This window comes from Callorhinus ursinus, unplaced genomic scaffold (assembly GCF_003265705.2).
Source record: "Callorhinus ursinus isolate GAN/ISIS: 27379988/994484 unplaced genomic scaffold, GSC_fseal_2.0 scaffold2, whole genome shotgun sequence".
In the NCBI taxonomy this organism is placed as follows: Eukaryota; Metazoa; Chordata; class Mammalia; order Carnivora; family Otariidae; genus Callorhinus; species Callorhinus ursinus.
In genome coordinates this window covers 68,078,181-68,098,998 of record NW_027397064.1, presented here as the reverse complement: position 1 = coordinate 68,098,998, position 20,818 = coordinate 68,078,181, and the positions used below count along the sequence as shown (strand labels likewise).

The 20,818-nt window shown below is 35.9% G+C and overlaps 1 protein-coding gene across 5 annotated transcripts in view; it reads left to right on the top strand.

The window, feature by feature from the left end:
• Positions 1-20,818, top strand: part of TANK (TRAF family member associated NFKB activator) — a 94,474-nt gene that overhangs the window by 71,777 nt on the left and 1,879 nt on the right. For all 5 annotated transcript variants that reach the window (XM_025852624.2, XM_073883433.1, XM_025852631.2 and 2 more), the window contains exons 5-7: positions 11,843-11,919; positions 12,541-12,656; positions 17,799-18,379. In XM_025852624.2, the coding sequence (XP_025708409.1) occupies positions 11,843-11,919; positions 12,541-12,656; positions 17,799-18,379 (774 nt within the window). The remainder of the gene's footprint in view (positions 1-11,842; positions 11,920-12,540; positions 12,657-17,798; positions 18,380-20,818) is intronic.

The following is a 20,818-nucleotide window of genomic DNA, read 5'->3' as shown; positions in this document are numbered from 1 at the left end:
CCTGGGTGGCTCAGTTGGTTAAGCGACTGCCTTCGTCTCAGGTCATGATCCTGGAGTCCCGGGATCGAGTCCCGCATCGGGCTTCCTGCTCAGCAGGGAGTCTGCTTCTCCCTCTGACCCTCTTCCCTCTCGTGCTTTCTATCTCTCATTCTCTCTCTCTCTCAAATAAATAAAATCTTTAAAAAAAAAAAAAAAAGACCCCAGGGATACTAAGCTGTATTTTGAGAACCAGTTTTTACCAGATTGTAATTTTCTGTTAGAAAAACACCTTTTTCTCAGTAAGTCACTTTTCCTTCTATTGAAATAATGTTACGCTCTAAGAATAATATCTTCTCAGGAACCTTTATTTATGCATATGAGTCATATTGCTTGTTCATCAGTCCTTTTTGCATTTATTAAGTAATTAATCTACATCTTTATCCTTTATTTTGTTGTCGTTATATAAATTAACCCATTTATTATAGGCTAACTGTTTCAAATAGTGGAGCCTCCTGCTGGTCTTTCAACTCCTTCCGTCGCAGACTTTACTGTGGTGGCAGAAGCTGTGTTGAAGGTGCAGGCGCCACCGTTTTCATGCAGGAACTACAAGGCCAGATCCCCACAGCTCATCTTTTCATGTTGGTTTTGCCATAGAAGGAGCAGATATACTTGGCATGCTGGCTTATTTCAGTCTTCACCATTTTCCCGAGAGGGCACCAGAACAGGTCCTGTATTTACCAGTGATTCCGACCTTCTTGGTGTGTTTAAGCCATGTCACCACAAACTACATCTGAGCCCAGAGAGCTACATCTTTATACTTTAAATCATAATACCTATATATTGCTCCCAGTTGCTTCTCTATACCTACTATGTTAAGTCTAGAACAAACTGAATTTTACTTCTAATCTGTTAAAGATAGTGTGGTACCTGATACATTTCCTGGGGTATCCACAGTACCGCAGACCTCTAAAATGCTGCATACTGTATACTCTTACAATTTTTCAAGGCATAAGAATGTATTTATGGGATCTGAAACCAACAGTAAGACAACCACTTAGCTTCATTTAACCAGTTTCCTTAAAGATATTTCTAGAATTTGGTGGGGGAGAGGCAGGGAAGGCTCACCTAATTTTTCATTTGCACCTAATATGTTATACTTGAGCAGTCTTGCTATGTTGTGAAACCTGAGTTTTTCTCTGAAAGATTTTTTTTCTATCCAAGATGGACATCTTTGGTTTTCTCTCTCCCATTTTGCTTACCAGCAGTGTTATTGTGATTTTTGTATTCCAACTTAGTTTTCACATAAGTAATTCCATATCAGATGGTTTTACGTACATTATTTCTACCCCTAATTGCTCTTCATTATTTAACATTAAGAACAATATGTCTCCCTCTACATTGCATCCACATAATGTTGCAGGGGCTCACTGACTGGTCCGTATTCCCTGAATATGTCATCTGGAATTTACTTCTGCTGGATGGCCATATCCATGGCCATCCAAGCCCCGGTACATCTTGCTTTCCTTCTTGCTGCAGCTGATTACACATTCTCTTCCCCTTTTGTCCTGAGGACAGTGTGATAACTTTTTTCCAAAGCTGAATCTAAAACTCTCTCCTTCCTACTTTTTTTCTATTTCTTTTTGACATGAAGAAGATAATAGATCTTGGCATTTTATTGCCCTTTGTCAGACCCACATTTTTGTTTTGGATTTTACTATTCCAGGAAAGCCTAATCTCACTTTCTTTTAAGGTTCTATCTTACCCTAAGATTTTCTCATGCTACGGAGAACATCCTTATATTAAAAAAGGAAAATGAAGGTTAGAAATATGAACCATATTTGAAGAAAAGGTAATTAGGTTATGTTCTAAAACTTGGTCGACAGCAGACAACAGAACAAGTGAAAGGTATTGGGTCAAAAGAGATGAGAGTGGTTATCAAGAGAGAAGGGAAGCCTGAAAATACAGACTAGAAAATGAAAACTCAATAGATTTGATATGAGAATGAATGATAAGAAAAGTATATAATGAGAGAACACTGTACCCATGTCTGAACCTTAGAGAATAAGACCACTTGTATGGCCCTGGTCAGGGGGCAATGAAAATACCAAAACTTAAGAAGAAGACCTAAATACGTTATACTGGTAGCCAAAAAAAAAAAAAAAAAAACAGTTTCAGGGAAGAGGATATGGTCAGTAGTGTACATACTGTCAAATGAGCAGTGAACAGAATGAGAACGTTAGGAAAAGCCAGTAGATTGGTGATTAAGACTTTTTTGGAAAATTATGGTTGAAAGCTCAGAAGAATGAAGGGATTAAAACAACCAACCAACCAACCAACCCTGAGTTTGGGAGTTGAGCTTCTGTATAGAAGATTGAGTACCTAACCAGTTCTCTACAAGTAACAGTATTAACTCTGGCAGCATACACAAGAGTAACTCCCTGAGGAACCGAACACTGAACTTTGCATATTTTAGAAAGGAGTCAAGTGCGGAGCAAATAATCAGCTCAGAGTAAATTCCCAGTTTTCTGTAGGTTTGTCCTGAGAGTGGTCATAGTTGCGGTGGCTGAAATTCCCAATAGAAAGCCCACCATCATTCTGGCTGGAAGAATCAGGAGGGAGAATGAACTCAGAATAAGCATGGTCACCAGAGAGAGGGAAGGAGCCCCAGAGAGGAGAGGGCCAGAGAAGGAAGGGAGAGCCCTAAGTCTCTGGCTGTCCCCTGAGGCCATGGATGTGCAGGGGCAAATAGGAAGCAGTTTGCAGCTAAGGCTTATAGGACTGAACCAAAATATGAACTGCCCTTCAAAGGAAAGGAGTGACAGTTTGGAGTCTGAGCCTCACAGTTGCCTACAAAAACATTACCACCCTTGGCACCATATAATATAATGTCTCCACAACATATTCACAATGTTCAGGGTACAGCCCAAAGTTATTCAATACATGGAGAGTCAATTGTGACCCAGTTTCAAGGGAACACACCAACCCTGAGTGGAGCTAGATAGTGAAGTTGTTAGACAAGGGTTTTAAATCAGCTAGTATAACTATGCACAGACCTCTATTAGGAGATAGGGGGGCAGGAAGAGAATTGAGGTTTTGAGAAGATGGAAGTAACAAGATACTCTCCATTGTCATGCTTTGTCCAGTGGTTAATTTCTAATATAAGTTTGAGAAATAAACTATGAAATTTTGGTTAAGAAACTATTGTGGTGGTGAAGGAGGGAGAAATAGCGTATAAAATTTAATGCCAGGAATACAGGTGTTTACAGGTGTTTTCTTTAGTCCAAATAATTTCTTAAAATGCTATATGTTGTATGATTGTGTACACTTTGGCAGTTTGCATATGGATTCTAAGAAACAGAAGTAAATGTATAGATGGTCACTGTTCAAGCATATATCCTGTACATGAATTAAAAACTTGGAGTCATAATTAAAAAAAAAGAAACTGTTGCCAGATTGCTTCTTTCAGCAAGTGAACAACCATGGTTTGGCAGAACTTGAGTAGATCTATCTAGGTTATTTTCTAATGTAAATTTCTACTTGGACATTCTTGAGCACAGAAAAAGGTCGTACCAAAGGTTTTTTCCCAGGCAAAATTTAAACACCAAAACTTAGCTTATCACTGCTTCTCAGTGAGAAATGTATTTGTTGTATGACAGGATTTAGAATCTTAAAATTAGTTTGCATTGGTGCGATGTGTAAATGTTACTGTTCTGTATCTACCTCACCATGCTAGATAACTACTACTGAGCTCTCCTGGCAGCCAAGCCCTATACTCGCAAAGTTAAGAGCCTAGATTGATGAGGCCGGGGTTCCAATTGCAGCTACTCCACCTACTGGACTGTAGGCAAATTATTGGACCTCTTCAGAGCCTTATTTACTATAACAGACTTTAAAATCAAAGTACCTATGGGCGCCTGGGTGGCTCAGTCTGTTAAGCGTCTGCCTTTGGCTCAGGTCATGTTCCCAGGGTCCTGGGATCAAGCCCCACATCAGGCTCCCTGCTCAGCAAGGAGTCTGCTTCTCCCTCTCCCTCTGCCCCTCCCTCTGCTCCTGCTCTCTCTTGCTCTCTCTCCCAATTAAATAAATAAAATTTTAAAAAAAAATCAAAGTACCTAATTCACAAGGTTATGTCGATTAGGTTAATTAATATATGCAAATTGCCTAAATAACAGCTATTTTCATGAAGACATTTTCAATTTAATGCGGTAATGGTATAACATAAAATTTGTGGTTAATGAAAAGGATTTTCCCAAGTCAGTTCGTTTTAAATCTAGTGTTTGGAGAAGGGGTGGGGGAGTTATGGGAAACCTTACCTTTCTAAATTGGTCATTTAAGGTATCCATTTTCTGTTTTGCATAAAGAGGCATCCCCACAGTTCGATATTTCTTCTTCTTAAGAAAAATTCAGAAAGATGTGCAAAAGGAACCTAATGCACAGTGAAGATTCAAAAGACAGATGGAAAGTATTAATCTCGCTCTACTTCAAATTAACTTAATAGAATTGAAATTACAGTCATTGTGACAGTACTGGTAAAGGATTTTAACTTTTTTAAATTTTTTTTTTTTAAGATTTTCATTTATTTGACAGAGACACAGCAAGAGAGGGAACACAAGCAGGGGGAGTGGAAGAGGGAGAAGCAGGCTTCCAGTGGAGCAGGGAGCCTGATGTGGGGCTCGATCCCAGGACCCTGGGATCATGACCTGAGCTGAAGGCAGAAGCTTAACAACTGAGCCACCCAGGCGCCCCTTTAACTTTTTTTTAAAGAATGTTTTATTGTAGCATTGATAGTGATTTTTTGGGATTTACAGTAAACCAGAACCCTGTGAAGTAATTGGGGTATTTAATTTTATCTGTATATTTTTTATTTTCTTGCTACTTCTTCAGAACTCTGGAATGGATCCCATTTTGCCTTGAAATTGTTTGCCTGGCACACTGTGTCATACCAAACAGACAAGACTTGTAGGATTTGTGTTCCTCTTGCTTTGCTATATTTTCAGTAATATTAATGAGGGTAAGAGAACCGTAGATTTCACACAGCCATAAATTCTTATAAATACAGTTTTCTTGTATTTTTTAATTTGCCTTTTGTCCTTAAACTTTTCATCAAATCTCTTTTTTGTAACTTTTTTTTTTCTCTTTCCACCTTAATCTCTTCCTTGTCTCAGCCCTATTCGCACTTTATCCCTACTTTAACCGTATTCGGTGCTTGACTTTACCGTAACATCTTTATCTCAATTTATCTAAAACTGGTAAGAAAATATTCAACCTCAGTTTCTCCTTTAACATTTCATTCTTAGCTTTAATAATCTAAGTGATAAGTGAATTCTTGTTTTCAAATTGTTTTTCCACTGCTCATTTATTTCTCCTTTTTCCTTTTTTTGAGATTTTATTTCAGGGAGAAAGTGTGTGAGCACATGCGTGAACGGTGGGAGGGGCAGAGGGAGAAGCAGACACCCTGCTGAGCAGGGAGGTTTGATGCAGGGCTCCATCCCAGGACCCTGGGATCATGACCTGAGCCAAAGGCAGACACTTAACTGGCTGAGCCACCCAGGCACTCCTATTTCTCCTTTTTCTGAGAAAATTTTATCAAGCTAGTATTTATAACTATTCCACAGTTCCTATTTCCTTTACCAATCTATCCTTATCTCACCTTGGTTTATTTCTTGGATTACATTGTTCCAAATAAGAGCATAGTTCTCTTTTCTGTTTTAAAAGCATAATTCTAGGGCCGCCTGAGTGGCTTAGTTGGTTAAGCGTCTACCTTCAGCTCAGGTCATAATTTTGGGGTCCTGGGATGGAGCCCTGAGTGAGACTCCCTGCTCAGCGGGGAGTTGGCTTCTCCCTCTCTCTTTGCCCCTGCCCCACACTCTGGCTCTCTCTCGCTCTCTCAAATAAAATCTTTAAAAAATAAATTGTTATTCTACTTTTTTAAAAAAGGCGTAATTCTACAAAGCCTCATCCAGAAACAAAATCATATATTGGTTACGGTCAGTTGCCTGAGTCACCTAAAAATAAATATTCTTTTGCATCACCTAAATTTTAGAGGGAATCTTTGATATGAACCCTGGAATAGAATGATAGTCATTGCTGTAGTTCATAATGTGTCATTGCAGACTTACCACCTTTATTCACAATGTTAGCCTTTTAAAGTTTAAATTCCATATAAGAGTATTCATTGTATTAATGAATTTAGTTCTTTAAAAGTTTCATAATAACGTTTAATTTTCTAACCTCAGTTGCTTAAAATTTTTCAGAAAAAACATTTAGAATTTAAATTTTATTGCATTTCCCCCCCCAGCTTTATGGAGGTATAATTAACAAATAGAAAATGTATATATGTTCAGTGTACAATATGTGCTTTTTTTTAAAGATTTATTTGAGGGGCTGGGAGGGGCAGAGGGAGAGGAAGAGAGAGAATTTCAAGCAGACTCCCTGGTGGGGCTCAGTCTCATGACCCTGAGATCATGACCTGAGCCGAAGTCAAGAGTCAGACACTTAACCTTCTGAGCCACCCAGATACCCCCAACATGATGTTTTGATACATGTATACATTAAGAAATGATTAACATAGTCAAGCCGATTAACATATCCATCACTTTACATACTTATCTTTCTTTTTCATTGTGATGAATACATTTAGGATTTACTCTTTTAGCAAATTTCAAGTATACAATGTGGTAGTGTTAACTATAATCACCATGCTATACATGAGGTCTTCAGAACTTACTCATCCTGCATAACTGAAACTTTGTATTCTTTGACCAACATCCACCCCCATTTTTTCCCACCCCATCCCCAAACCCTGGCAACCATCATTCTACTCTTCTTCTCTCTACTTCTATGATTTTGGCTTCTTTAGAGTCCACATAAAAGTGAAATCATGCAATATTTGTCTTTCTGTGCCTGCCTTATTTCACATTAGGATGATGTCCTCCACATCCATGTTGTCTTAAATGACATGCTTTCCTTTTTTTTAAGGTTGATATATTCATCGTGTATGTGTGCGTGTGTGTGTGTGTGTATATATAGTTAGGGACACCGACTCCCCACATAGTTGAAAATCTACGTAGAACTTTCGACTCCCCCAAAACAGAACTACTAGTAGCCTACTGATCAGAAGCCTTATGATAACATAGTCGACTAACACATATTTTGTATGTTATATGTACTATATACTGTATTCTTACAGTAAAATAAGCTATAGAAAATAAAATACTAAGAAAATGATAAGAAAAATACATTTACTGTATTTACTGAAAAAAAAATGCATAGAAATGGACCTGCACAGTTCAAACCGATGTTGTTCAGGGGTCAACTGTACAATATTCCATTGTATATTTATATACACCACATTTTCTATATGCATTCATCCAGTCATGGACACTTAGGTTGATTTTTCAAATTGGTTTATAAAAGGAATAAAATACTTTCATTTTTAGTGCTAAATATAAAAAAAAGCAAACATTGGGGAAAGCCTACATTTCTTTCTTTAAGATGTTGATATCTAACAGATCCTGGACTCCCAACATACACACAGAAAAAGATTTCCATTATCTTTGCATAAAAAATAAATCTGGTTTGGGACTAACAAAAATATTAGCCACTTTTTCTTTTCCCTCCTTAAATATCATTGCATAGTCAACTGGCCCTGGAACATATATTTTTTATATGATACCCATCTATGAGAAACTTAAACTGATTTACACTAAAACAAAATTCTCCCAATTCACATAAGAGGCAATTTAAGGAATCATTTCACAACATCTTTCAACTGTTTTAAATGGGTTTATCTTAATGATTTAGTTGAATGACTTATCCAGCGCCATAGTGAAGTGTAAATGAAAAGTACGACGTGTAAAGCTCTTATTTCAGTATTCATTCCACAAGTTCGGCATTTCCAAACTAGTACTTGGAACAGTTTATAATGTTAAGTATTTTAAGTTTTAGTACCTCAAAATAAACTCATTTGTTGAATGATTTAACGTTTAAAGTCTCCTAAAATACAACGTTCAAAGTTCCCTTGCTTTCTTATTTGAAGTTGCAGTAACTTCAGCTTCTTGCAGTGCAGGGACTGCTTGGATAATAGTTGAGAATAGAAAGAAAAATACAAGTTATCGCTTTCAGTGTTTACTTATTCTCTGGGATGTTCCACGAACTGCATAGTCTTTATTAAGTAAAGTAATTTAGCATTGAAAAGCAAGTCTTGAGTTTCTGGGAAAGGTGTTGGAGTTGCCATTGACTACACTAATTCTACATCCTTTGAAATATAAATGCTTGTTTTCAGAAAGTTGTGTCAGATAGCTACAATGGAAAATAGCATTGACATGCTATACCCATTCTAGATAAACCCTGCTTCCCAATGTCAGAGAACTGCTTAATGTTTTTGTCATTTGTTGAACAAACATGTTAAAAGGTCCCTTTTGAAATTTTTTCTTGGATGCTGGAGACCTAAAATTTTCATTCAAACTATATCAAGATTTATTTGGTGTGAATGATAGAAGATACAGTGTATTGCTTAGTACAATTAAAATGTTTTTCTTCAATAATAATAATAAAAATAATAGTAAGCAGGGCTGTGTTCTTAATCCCAAAGAAGCTGAAGATCTTAAATTTACATACGTCATGGAAATTTCTCAATAAGAGAGTCCTCCCTTTACCCCCTACCATTACACCTGAGGAATCGTTCCTGGATAAATTCACCCACACCGGTTATCAAATCTAAATGTCAGAGGGGCGCCTGGGTGGCTCAGCCTGTTAAGCATCTGCCTTCGGCTCAGGTCCTGACCCCGGGGTCCTGGGATTGAGCCCTGCAATGGGCTCCCTGCTCAGCAGGGAGTCTGCTTCTTCCTCTCCCTGCTGCTCCCCCCCCTTCCGCCTCTCTGTCTCAAATAAATACATAAATAAAATCTTGTAAAAAAAATTATTATTATTATTTTTTTTTTTTTGGTGGCTCAGATGGTTAAGCATCTGCCTTCGGCTCAGGTCATGATCCCGGGGTCCTGGGATCGGGTCCCGCATCGGGCTCCCTGCTCGGAAGGGGGCCTGCTTCTTCCTCTCCCTCTGTTGCTCCCCCTGCTTGTGCTCTTTCACTCTCTCTGTCAAATAAATAAATAAAATCTTTAAAAAAAAAAATCTTAAAAGTCAGAGAAGTAGGTTGACACAGCTTATTTGCCAAACCATAAAAAGTCTATCATTCTTTTCCTTCCTTTTCCTTCACTTTTATCTCATCTCCACCCCCACCCCTTTTGTTTTTAAGGGTTCTTTTAACATCAGAAGCAATCATTCCAGGTACTGATTCCCAAATCAGTACTTTGGAAACTGTAATAGTCTTTACTAAACTTTCTGTAAATAGCTTCATTTTTAGATTAAAATTACAGAGCGCAGCTAACCCTTGAACAACACAGCTTTGAACTGAGTGGATCTACTTTTATGTGGATTTTTTGCGATACAGTAGTGTAAATGTATTTTCTCTTCCTCATGATTTTTGTAATAACATTTTCTCTAGCTTACTTTATTGTAAGAGTACAGTATATAATATACAAAATATGTGTTAATAGAGTGTTCATGTCATCTGTAAGGCTTCTGGTCAATAGTAAGCTATTGGTAATTAAGTTTTTGGGGAGTCAAAAATTATACATGGATTTTATACACGGGGGTTGGCTCTTTTAACTCCACATAGTTCAAAGGTCAACTGTACTTCTTTTTGGTTCTTTCTGGCTCCTAATAAAATAATTTTGTTTCATACTGAGTATTTCTAGTAGTAAATTTTAAAAGGATATTAAATCATTTAATCATATATTTTATGATTTGTTTAACACTAAGTTGTCAAATGTTTCTGTTTTCTTAATACTACCTCTTCTCTGATTTTGTTGATACAGATTTAATATAATATCTTTTCTTTATTTTTTTTTTTAAGTAAACTCTCTACCCAACATGGGGCTTGAACTCATGACCCCCAAGATCAAGACTCACATGCTCTACTGACTAAGCCAGCTAGGCACCCCTTAATATAGTATCTTTTTTTTTTTTAAGATTTTATTTATTTATTTATTTGACAGAGAGAGAGAGCAGGAACACAAGCAGGGGGAGTGGGAGATGGGGAGAAGCAGGCTTCCCGCTGAGCAGAGATACTGGCTCGATCCCAGGACCCTGGGACCATGACCTGAGCCGAAGGCAGACGCTTAACCACTGAGCCACCCAGACGCCCCTAGTATAGTATCTTTTAAAAGTTTGCTTTCGGGGCGCCTGAGTGGCTCAGTCAGTTAAGTGTCTGCCTTTGGCTCGGGTCATGATCCCAGGGTCCTGGGATTGAGTCCCACGTTGGGCTCCCTGCTCAACGGGAAGCCTGCTTCTTCCCTCTCCCACCCCTCCTTGCTTGTGTTCCCTCTCTCGCTGTCTCTCTGTCAGATAAATAAATAAAATCTTAAAAAAAATAAAATAAAAGTTTGCTTTCATATTTGGGGCATCCTGAATGGTTGGCTATCTTTGAAATGTTGCCATTCTTCCTAGTCCACACTAAAATCCATTGAGTGTTTTAATTGCACATAACACTAAAGAAAAATCTTGTCTACTGCTTTTAAAAAACAAACTGAGTGTGAAAATGTCTTCTGATGTGACTGCTTTGCAAGCTCAATAGAACACTTTTAATCCAGAAGAAGACATGGCCTAAATGTTTGCCAGAGAAAAAGTGTGCAGCAGCAAATGATATTTATTTTACCTCAGTCTGACAACATACATAAAATCACAAATTGTTTGGGTTGCTGAGATTTTATTTTACTAATTAAAGGAATACTCTATTTTAAAAATGTTAAGCGAACACTCTTATTTAGAAAAAGCTAAAAAAGTAGAGCAGTAAACTGAATAAATCGCAGAAGATACTAATTTAAAGAAAAAAGCTGGAATCAAGGCTTTTTCTTAACAAATGAAACTCCTAAGAAACTGAAAGAACTTTTTGAAAAGCAAAATTAAAAGGGGTTATACTCCAATAAGAAACAATGAGGTAAAATCATCCTTTTTAATAATGGCTACAATGACCTTAAATCTTAAAAAGTCGCTAAATACAAATGTCCACAGTTTCAATTTGAACTTAAATAAGACCTATAAAATTTTGGTAGAATTATAATTTATGATTGTATAATATTAAGACATATCCAAATCTTTGAATTTGTCAGTTTGTGCCTTTAGGAGATACACAGAGTTTTCTCTGTGTATTAAAGATTTTTTTAAAAATCTAAACCATACAGTGGATTTATTACATGTTCTTTAATGTTGACTTTTAAGTGTCAGAATCAGTGTAATACCAGAATAAGCCACAGGGTGGGAGTGAAAGAACTTAGCTTCAGAAAGTAGCTTAAATATATCATTGTGCTATCTTTAAAATACTTGTTAAATGCTAAGGTGCTGTAGCTTGGTTTTCTTTCTTCCTCTAAATATAGCTGCATTCCTCAGCAAAGAATCTATAACGAAATACAAAGACATTGATTTAAACATATAGGCCAATATGGGGAAGAAGTAAATACACATACACACAGGTATTTTTTTTCCCTAGTCATACCAGGTGCTTGATAATCAGAGTAACAATTTCAATCAGTACTTGAATTTGAGGAAAGTTCTTGAATTGTCAGTACTGGAAATAATAATTACAGAAGTTACCAGAAATACTTCTTGTCTCCATCCTATTTTTCTACCTTAATTTTCCTTTTTCCCTGATCTCATTTAAAGGAAAAAAAATCTGTATATATCTGTATGCTACCTAAATTTATTTTTCCATGAGGAAGATGAATTTTCCATTGTATTTTCTGTTAACCCATTCTCATTTGAGTTTAGAAGCAATTTAAAGTGGTGATTATTTTGTATCTTTAAGGTAAGAAGACAAGAGGTTTCTTCTCCTAGAAAAGAAACTTCACCAGGGAGTCTTGGCATTCCTTTATTCCATGAAAGGTAGTTCTGTATCCTTTTTTGCCAACTCTAAAAATCATACATACTGAAATATATTTTTATTTACATATTTTAAAATTTTGCACTTGTAACGAAATAGCAGCTTAGAACTAGAAGAGACCAACCCAAGGCTCCTCCGTGTTAAAATGACGTATGTAAGTCATACAGTGAATAGCCGAGATGGATCTAAAAACTAAATTAAAGCGCTAATACTTAATAGACAAAGTATCATGGCCACATTATTTTATATGACAGATTTTAATGTAAAGTGAGGAACATTTAATTTTCTTCTATTTAAGATGTTTACAAAATCAATACATTGAAATTTCTAACGTGAGAATGAGACAGCCAGCAAAAGTGTGGTTTATGAACAAGTAGATATGCTAGTCTGTGCTACATGTATGTATTAGACCTTTTAATTTATCGCTTACTCTGTGCCTTTGTGCCTAGCTCTCCAGACATTAGAGTAGTTCTTTGGGACATTTTCTAGGATTTTAAAATAATTTTTTTAAGTTTAACCTTTCAGTAATTATTTTGTGGTATATAAAATGGTGCTATTTAAGTTTAATAATGATAAAAAATATTTAAAGATAAAGCCTTATATTTTAAAATATTTATTTTTAGGGCTTATATAGAGAAGACTTTCCAGGATCTAAAAGAAGAATTTCATAGAATATGCATGTTAGCAAAAGCACAAAAAGACCACTTAAGCAAACTTAATGTACCAGCCCCTGCAACCGGTAAGGTCTGATTTAACACACAGTAATATTAATTTGATTGATTTAAATTTATTTCTTTTTTGATTGTGAAAATATTTCTAAATGCTTATTAAGTGCTAAGGATCTGCAATTTGTGCCTCCCACCACTTTTAATGGGTAAGTGCTGTCTAAGTTCTGTACTGTATTGCATTATCTAATGATTGGCTTTTTTCTCTCTTTATTGTGTGTGGGACTATATAGAGTGAATTGAGTGATGTAATTACTGATCATCTTAATGAGAAGTTCCACCTGGGAAAAAGTACAAAACAAGTATAGGAAATCTCTCTCAAAGTTTTCAGTTGCTATTTGGGGGTTTAATTAAACATTAATTTATAGGTAGTAAGCAGCCTTGAAGCTGTACTACCATATATGAGCTAAGGAAAATTGTAACATCAGGTTTGTTTTTAACTTCTGCTTGAAAGTTGATTGAGCGCTATGGATTTTTATAATTTGGTTCAAGAAATAAACATTTCACATTTCGTGAGGCCAGTTCTGTTGGAGATAGAAAGTACAAATTTAGTATGAAATATGACTTAAAAGGAACATCTGTTTTACACATGTGTTACAGTGTGTTTTTTAAAACCTTTACCCTTTCCTAAAACCCCAGACTGGTGTTTGCTTCAGTCGTTCATATGAATAGCAAAATACCAGGGATTGAATCTGGCTACCAAGCACTTCTGTAAACAAAAGGAAGGTAAACTGATCATTTAAAATGATAAATTCTCCTTTACCTTTGTGATTTGAGATATTCTGCATACAGTTCCCAAGAGATGTGATTTACAGTTTTCACTCTGAAAGATGTTGCAGCAGTGCTAATACCCCTTTAATTAAAGATCACTTTCCATTTCTAACAGCTCTTATACCTAGGCTATTTAGAAATCATTTTATTGTGTAAATTCACTTTTTGCATACCACTACCATTTTATTTTCAGAAAAGGTACACAATGTGGTAGAGAAACAAAACAATCTGTGTAGAAAGACGTAATTTATTTTTTCCCCTCCCTCCCTCCCACCTCCCAAAAAAGGACTCTAATTCTTTCACCTGAATCTTTGTCATTTTCATGAGAAACTGATCTTTTGTGTAGGCTAAAGGCACTAAGTACTTCTGAAGTACAAGAATTTTTATTTAAAATGTACTAGCTATAGATATGTAGTATGTAGAATTCATAAACATGATTTTTTTTAACATCAGCATCTTATCAAAACATTGTAATAGTGATGTATTCATTGTTACACAGGGAACCTACCCCATTATCAGTGGCTTAATACTTTGACCATTTTTAAATTGCACAGGTCTAAATCTGAGTTATGTATCTGTCAACTAGAACACTGAGTGTTTAACTTCAGTTTCTTCCCCACTAAAACTGCTTCCTAATGTTATTTTTATGTTTTATATTAAATGTGTCACAAACAATAAATACAACATTATTCTTGAAATATTTTAGATCTGTGTGCCACAGACTGCAGTGAAGTTTTGCTGGGTCCAAACAAAAACCAAAATATTAAGTATTATTCTGGTAGTAGTAGAAGAGAAAGAAAGAAAAATATTTTGGAAAAAGATGACTATTCAGACTTCTTAAGGATGAACACTACATTGAATAAAAATATAAAGAAACCATTTCAAATGTGATTTGCATAAAACAGCTGGAAATTAGCATTATTGCCCCCGTGAAAATTTGACTTTTACTTTTAGATCAACAAATTCATGAAAAATTGCTGAGTTAGTAGAATTGTACATTTCCTTTTTCTTTTTTTTTTTTTCCGCATTCACTTATGGCAATAGCCTTGAGAAGGGATAAAGGTAAAATGTATGTTAAAGCAAATGTGGCTTCATGAAAAGTATTATTTGGTCCATAAAGGAGGGTCCTATTTCAGGAGAGATCACAAGACTAGAATATAGGATTGCAGGTTACCAACAACCATCAGATCTTTTTCTTTTGTCAGTGTATAAGGTAATTAAACTAAGAAGTAGTCTAAATGGACAGCCTGTACTTAAAATTTGGAAATCTAAAAATGTTTCTCATTTTGTTTTTCTTTTTTCTTGCAAAAATAAGTGTTCTTGAAATAAACAAAATAGAAAAGCAATTTGCTCCACCTGATGATGTTTCTCAGTATAGTGTCAGGATGACAAGTACTTTTATGTACCTCGTTAAAATTTTTTTTTATAGTAACTCATTGCTTGAACAGATTAATTCAGAAAATTATTTTAATGTGGCTGAAGTATGCCCGCTAGCTCTACAAAAAGAAAATACCTGCTTTATTATAGCTCTTTTGAGTTTTTCAGGTTTTGTTCACAAGGGGGATAGGTCAACTACTAGAAAAGAAATTCAGAACACATTTCTATCATTTTGGTGACTCCTCTATGTATATAGAAAGCAGCATGTTTGATTTAGCATAATGGTTCAGAACACAGGCTCTAGAATTAGCTTGCCTGGGTTCCAGTGCCAGATCTACCACTCATTCATTAGCTGTGTAGCCTTGGAAGTAATCTCCTCATGTCTCAGTTTCTTCACATGTAAAGTGGGGATAATATAGTGCCTACCATGTGATTATTTTGAGTATGAAATGAATTAAGGCACATACAATGATTATAACAGTGCATGGCACATAGAAGTGCTATTAATGTTAATAGTTGTCGTCATCAGCACCAGCATCTTCATCATCATTCTCCCTGTTCTTGTGAAGATCATTTTGATAAGCATTTCCTCCTCACATGTTAGAGAATTTCGTTACCTCAGCAGTTGATTTTCCTGATTTGTTTTTTGCAGTTAGCAAATGTTACCTACAAAGAAAGTACTATTTCCTAGAATTTCCTGCTACTATCAGGAAAAATGACTAGAGTTAATGGACTTAAGACCCCTCCAGGGATGAAGAAATCCTGCCAAACAATTGATCTTGGCCTCAGTTACTGTACCACTCCCAGTCACAGATTATCTAGTGAATGTAGATTATTATACTAGGCTCTGTCGGGAACAGAATACAAATTCATTTAGAATGCATTTATTGAGGGCATGCTATGTGCCATGCACTGGACAGGGTACTGGGGTTAAGTGGGAAACAAAACATAGTTGAAGATTTTAAGAAACCTACTTTAATGGGAGAAAGAACAGTATACTTGGAGACATAATGCAAAGTGTTTAACCCTCAGGGCACCCAAGAATCAAGCCTAAACCAGTCTTGGGGAGCCAGAGAGAGCTATCCAGAGAAATTAATATCTACACCAAGAAATGAGGGACAAATAAGAGTTAGGTAAAGAGTAGTCAGAAAGGACACTTCAGGCAGTCTGCACAGCATATACAAAGGCCCAAAGACAGGAAAGCGTGCCTGTTTTGGAGAACTGTACAAAAGCTCCCCACTGTTATAGTTGTGGTGAAAGGTGAGAGCATGGAGGGGTAACCAGGGGCCAGTCATGAACAGTTTTATATGACTTTTCTGAGGGATGAGGCTTTGGAGAGCCATGAAAAGATTTTATTAGGAAGGTAACATGACCAGATTTGTACTTTAGAGAAAAATAGGGAGCAATGTAGAGAATGGATTGGATATGAGCTAAGTTTAGAGGCAAAGAAGCAGTTCAAAGGCTGTTGTAATCCAGTAAGATAAGATGGTATGTACTGAAGAGAGGTAGTAGGTATATATGAAGGTAAACCAAAAAAGTTGGTTGCACTGTACTACTGTCATGTCCAAGCGGAAAATCTTGCGTTGGAATGTGCTGTGGCAGAAGAGGAAAGGTGTCATGAGACTACAAGGAACTGACATTTGTTGAGTGCCTACTAACCTGGACAGAATTGTGCAGGGCGCTCTCTGTTTCAGTCTGCATCCTTGGGAAAGCCTCCTTTTGTGAAGGTCCAACTTCTCTGATGACTACGTTTTTAAAGTGCTGTTTTGTTTTTTTAATTTCTACCTTTTGTCCATTTAATGAAAATCACACATTACCAGTCTCCAACCTTACTGTCGTCTTAGGTAAGAATATGGAGCACAATTTAGCTTTTTCTGATGTCTCAGGATCATCAACACGGAGAGTGCTTTGATCACTGTTTTTTTGCATTGAGAAATGTAGCCCTTATTGGCCCTACACCAGATGATAGTGTTTTCTGGGTTCTTATATCTGCTTTTTTGTTCTTCTTGTCTCCTCTCATGCTTTCAGCTCTTGTTGATATCTATATCTGTCTTCAACAACTCCTATCCCTACCTTTTAATTTGCTGCTTCTAACCAGCTCTGAGCTAGGGAAATATCATCAAGCTTGTTAGAATAAATCTAAAAAGAGAATAAGAACAAAATGCATGTATCTGTGGGCCTTTTGGCTCTAATTCTGACTCCTCAGAAGCTCTATTTACTTACTTTCTAGCTTTTGCCTGTGTCCTAGAGAGCTGAATTTGTTCTAGAGAGCTGAATTTGTTGGATAAGCAACTTCTAGTTAAATGCACTGCAGAGGCCATGGTATCTACCTGCTATCTACCTACTAGCTAACAGGAGGCCTGTATATCAAATGAGAGAATTATATATTCACATACAGTTTTCTGAACATGCATCCCAAAATTTCATCCTTCTTTTACCTCTGCTGTCTTCTTTCTCCCCAACCCCCACCACTGCTACTTCCTCACATGGATTATTGAGAGTACACAATGGCTAAATTGATTGGTGAAACACTTGGTCACACAGTGACATCAGGGGTAATAAATGGCCTAATTCATGCAGATTCTTAACCTGTATAATGTTATGTATGCCTAGTAAGGGTTTTCCTTTTTAACAACTTATTTGTCTAAGCAAGCTCACAGTTGCAGCTTCCATTACTGACAAAATGTTTAAATGTATGCACTACAAGCAAATGTTTTTTAAGCATAGAACAGGGTAACTGTGAACGAGAGGCAAAGCTTACAGCAAAAGACCTAGGCAAAGACAAAGTAGTTTAACTGTGACTAATAAGCTCCGTTCCAGTTCACGCACTGGAGACTGCTGATATTCTTGTGAAGATAGAAGCAAACGTAAAAACTCCCAGTTGTCTTCAGTTGCTATAAAAACTAATAGAAAAAATCATATTCATCTGTCCAAAGCTAATTGAACATTCAAATTTTTAAGAATGATTGGAGTGCAACTGTTTTCCTTTTGTGTTCTTTTCCCTGCAGAAACACAATGCTCTCTCCCTATACAGTGTACGGATAAAACAGAGAAACAAGAAGCGCTTGGTAAGCCTCAGGCTAAAGATGATATAAATAGAGGTGCACCATGCGTCACATCTGTCACACCGAGAGGACTGGGCCAGGATGAGGAAGATACCTCTCTCGAATCACTTTCTAAATTCAATGTCAAGTTTCCACCTATGGACAGTGACTCTACTTTCTTACATAGTACTCCAGAAACACCCAACATCCTTGGTCCTGTCACATCTGAGGCAGCATGCCAGGATAAATTTAATATGGAGTTCAGAGACAACCCGGGAAACTTTGTTAAAACAGAAGAAACTTTATTTGAAATTCAGGGAATTGACCCCATAGCATCAGCTATACAAAACCTTAAAACAACTGACAAAACAAAACCCTCCAATCACGTAAACACGTGTATCAGGACAACTCTGGATAGAGCTCCGTGTTTGCCACCTGGAAACCATAATGCATTATATGTAAATACATTACCACTTCAGGACCCGTCTGATGCACCTTTTGCTTCACTTGATTCCCCGGGAAAAGCTATCCGAGGACCACAGCAGGTAACCGTTTTGCATTAACAAATATATTATGTGTGAACACACATTTTGCCATACATGCACAGATATGCATCTTTTTTAGGTTATCAGTCATCCTTAAACTAATGACTACCTACAGTTAAGGGTTTTGACTAAAAAAAACCCAAGTCCTATAATAAATGACATGAAATTTTAAAAGCTGAATATATATGGTAAAGCTCTATTATAAAGTACCTTAAAATACAGGACACATTTTAAAATACATGTCAGCTTTATCCATACCTAGTGTGTGTCTCTTTCTTAGTCCCTTATTCAAAGCTTTTTACTCAGCATCAGTGTTACAATAGGATTCTATGTTAAATTTCATACTGTGAAACAAATGGCATTTTTTAATTAAAAAGTTTGTGTGTGTCATTACTCTTTACAAGAATGCATGTTTTTCATAAGTAAATAATTGCATCGTGTATTCCTATTTATCAAATTAAGTGAACTGTCTTTCATCTAATACTTCCATTACATTCTCAATTATATAGTACGTAGATCTGTAGGGTTTGGTTTTGGTTTCTAATCTGGCAATGAACATGCAGCCTAATAGATTTTTTAAATAGTCTCTGCATATGTATGATTTTAATCAAACACTTCAATGTTTCTAAAGCTCACAGACTACTTACAGCCCCCCAATCCACTACTATCCACCCATTTATCCAGGTTCTATTGCAGAATGATGCTCTTAGTTTAAAAAAAACAAAACAAAAACAAAAATTAGTGCCTGAAGGCAAATGAAAAATATATTAATTGTTACAATATACAGAAGCTGGTGAAAATACAGAATGGTATAAATATCTATATAATTTGCCCACATTTGTTTGATTTCTATTTGCCTTGAGATATTTATTTTTAGAAATCCAACAACTTGATGAATAACCTTTGGCTTTCTAAGTACTCATATAGGTTATAGACTTTTAAATCAGCATACAAAGGAGGCAGTATAGTCAAGCTGTGGTATTTTAGTAGTTGGAGAAAACTAGGCATCTCTGACAGTAAGCTTTAATTATAAACTCACTTATGTTCTACATTGTGCCTTATTTCACATCATAGTCTCAGTTACAGTTACTACTAAATGAAACAAATTAAACAATTTCTTTTATTACAAGTAGAATTCCTGTGGAGCTGTGAAGTGCATCAGTTCTAATGCTTGTTACTTTTTTCCCCATTATATCTCTTGCTTGTTCTTTTACTAGTTAGTCTGTGCATTCATGTTTCAGTAGATGGCACCCTGCATTGTGCATTTGCTTTCTATGCTACAGCAAGGGAAACAGCTGGTATGTGATTACAACTTGATGGAAAAGTATTCAGCTTAAAAAATGCAGGAGAATTGGTGTTGAGCTGTCACAAGACATGGGGCATAAGGTTAGATAATTGATATTTTGGCAGAAAAGGCAAAGAAATTAGTTTGTTTTGAAGGCCATGTTGCAGTTTAGGATTGAAAGAATATTTCTTAATTTTTAAAAACATTTTGCCATTTTATTTGTATTAATAAAGCTAGTATGATAAATACAAAATTCTTGAATTGTTGGTAATGATAAAGAGACATGAAATATTTGGGTTACATATTTCAGATTTTTATTTTATATCAGTCACTGCTACCACTTTTTTATACCTTCAGGTATCATAACAAAGCCTAAAATATATCTGCTTGTTTTTGCTCTATTGTGATTTTCTTTTCTTCCTACTTTTGCTGAGTCAGTGAGTGGGGTCCCAACTGAATTCTATGAAAAGATCAAATCTGAACTAGTAACTCCTAATAGAGAAGGATAAACATGGACTTTAAAGATAAAGTGGCAGTAGAAGATTGGCTCGCCAAATTTAGAAGCTAAATTGCTTCTAAGCTTATTGCTTGCTATTGTATAGATCTTAATAAGAATTATCTGTAACAGAACAATGTTTTATTTATATCCCTATCAGTTTCTCATTAAAGTGATGCACGTTAATCACTTGACTTTTTGTTTAAACTGCAAACAGTAAAATTTAAATCTGGTCAACTCTAACTTACTTTTGCTTATATACTCACAGTTATTACTGCTGCTTTTAATCATATTTTCTAAAGAAAAGTATCCCAAATTTTAAAATAAATATTTTTAATATTACTATTTTTTGTGATAAAAGTGTCACTTCTTAGAAAGGGAATTGAGTCAATGTTATTATAAGCCTCTGCTGTAATATTTGAATGTATCTCGGTGCCTAGACAGACTTTGTATATTTACACCAACTGTACGCAGCTGTCCAGTAAAATGTTTATAAGACAGTGATGTCGTGAAGCTCAAATGCTTCAATTACTAATACACTGTTTATTGTAAATGATTGGTTAACTAGAATGAAAGAGATTGGTTAAGGGAATGAAAACTAACACTGTATCAGGTGTTGGACTAGGTTGTTACTTTAAAAACATACTAGTAATGGGAG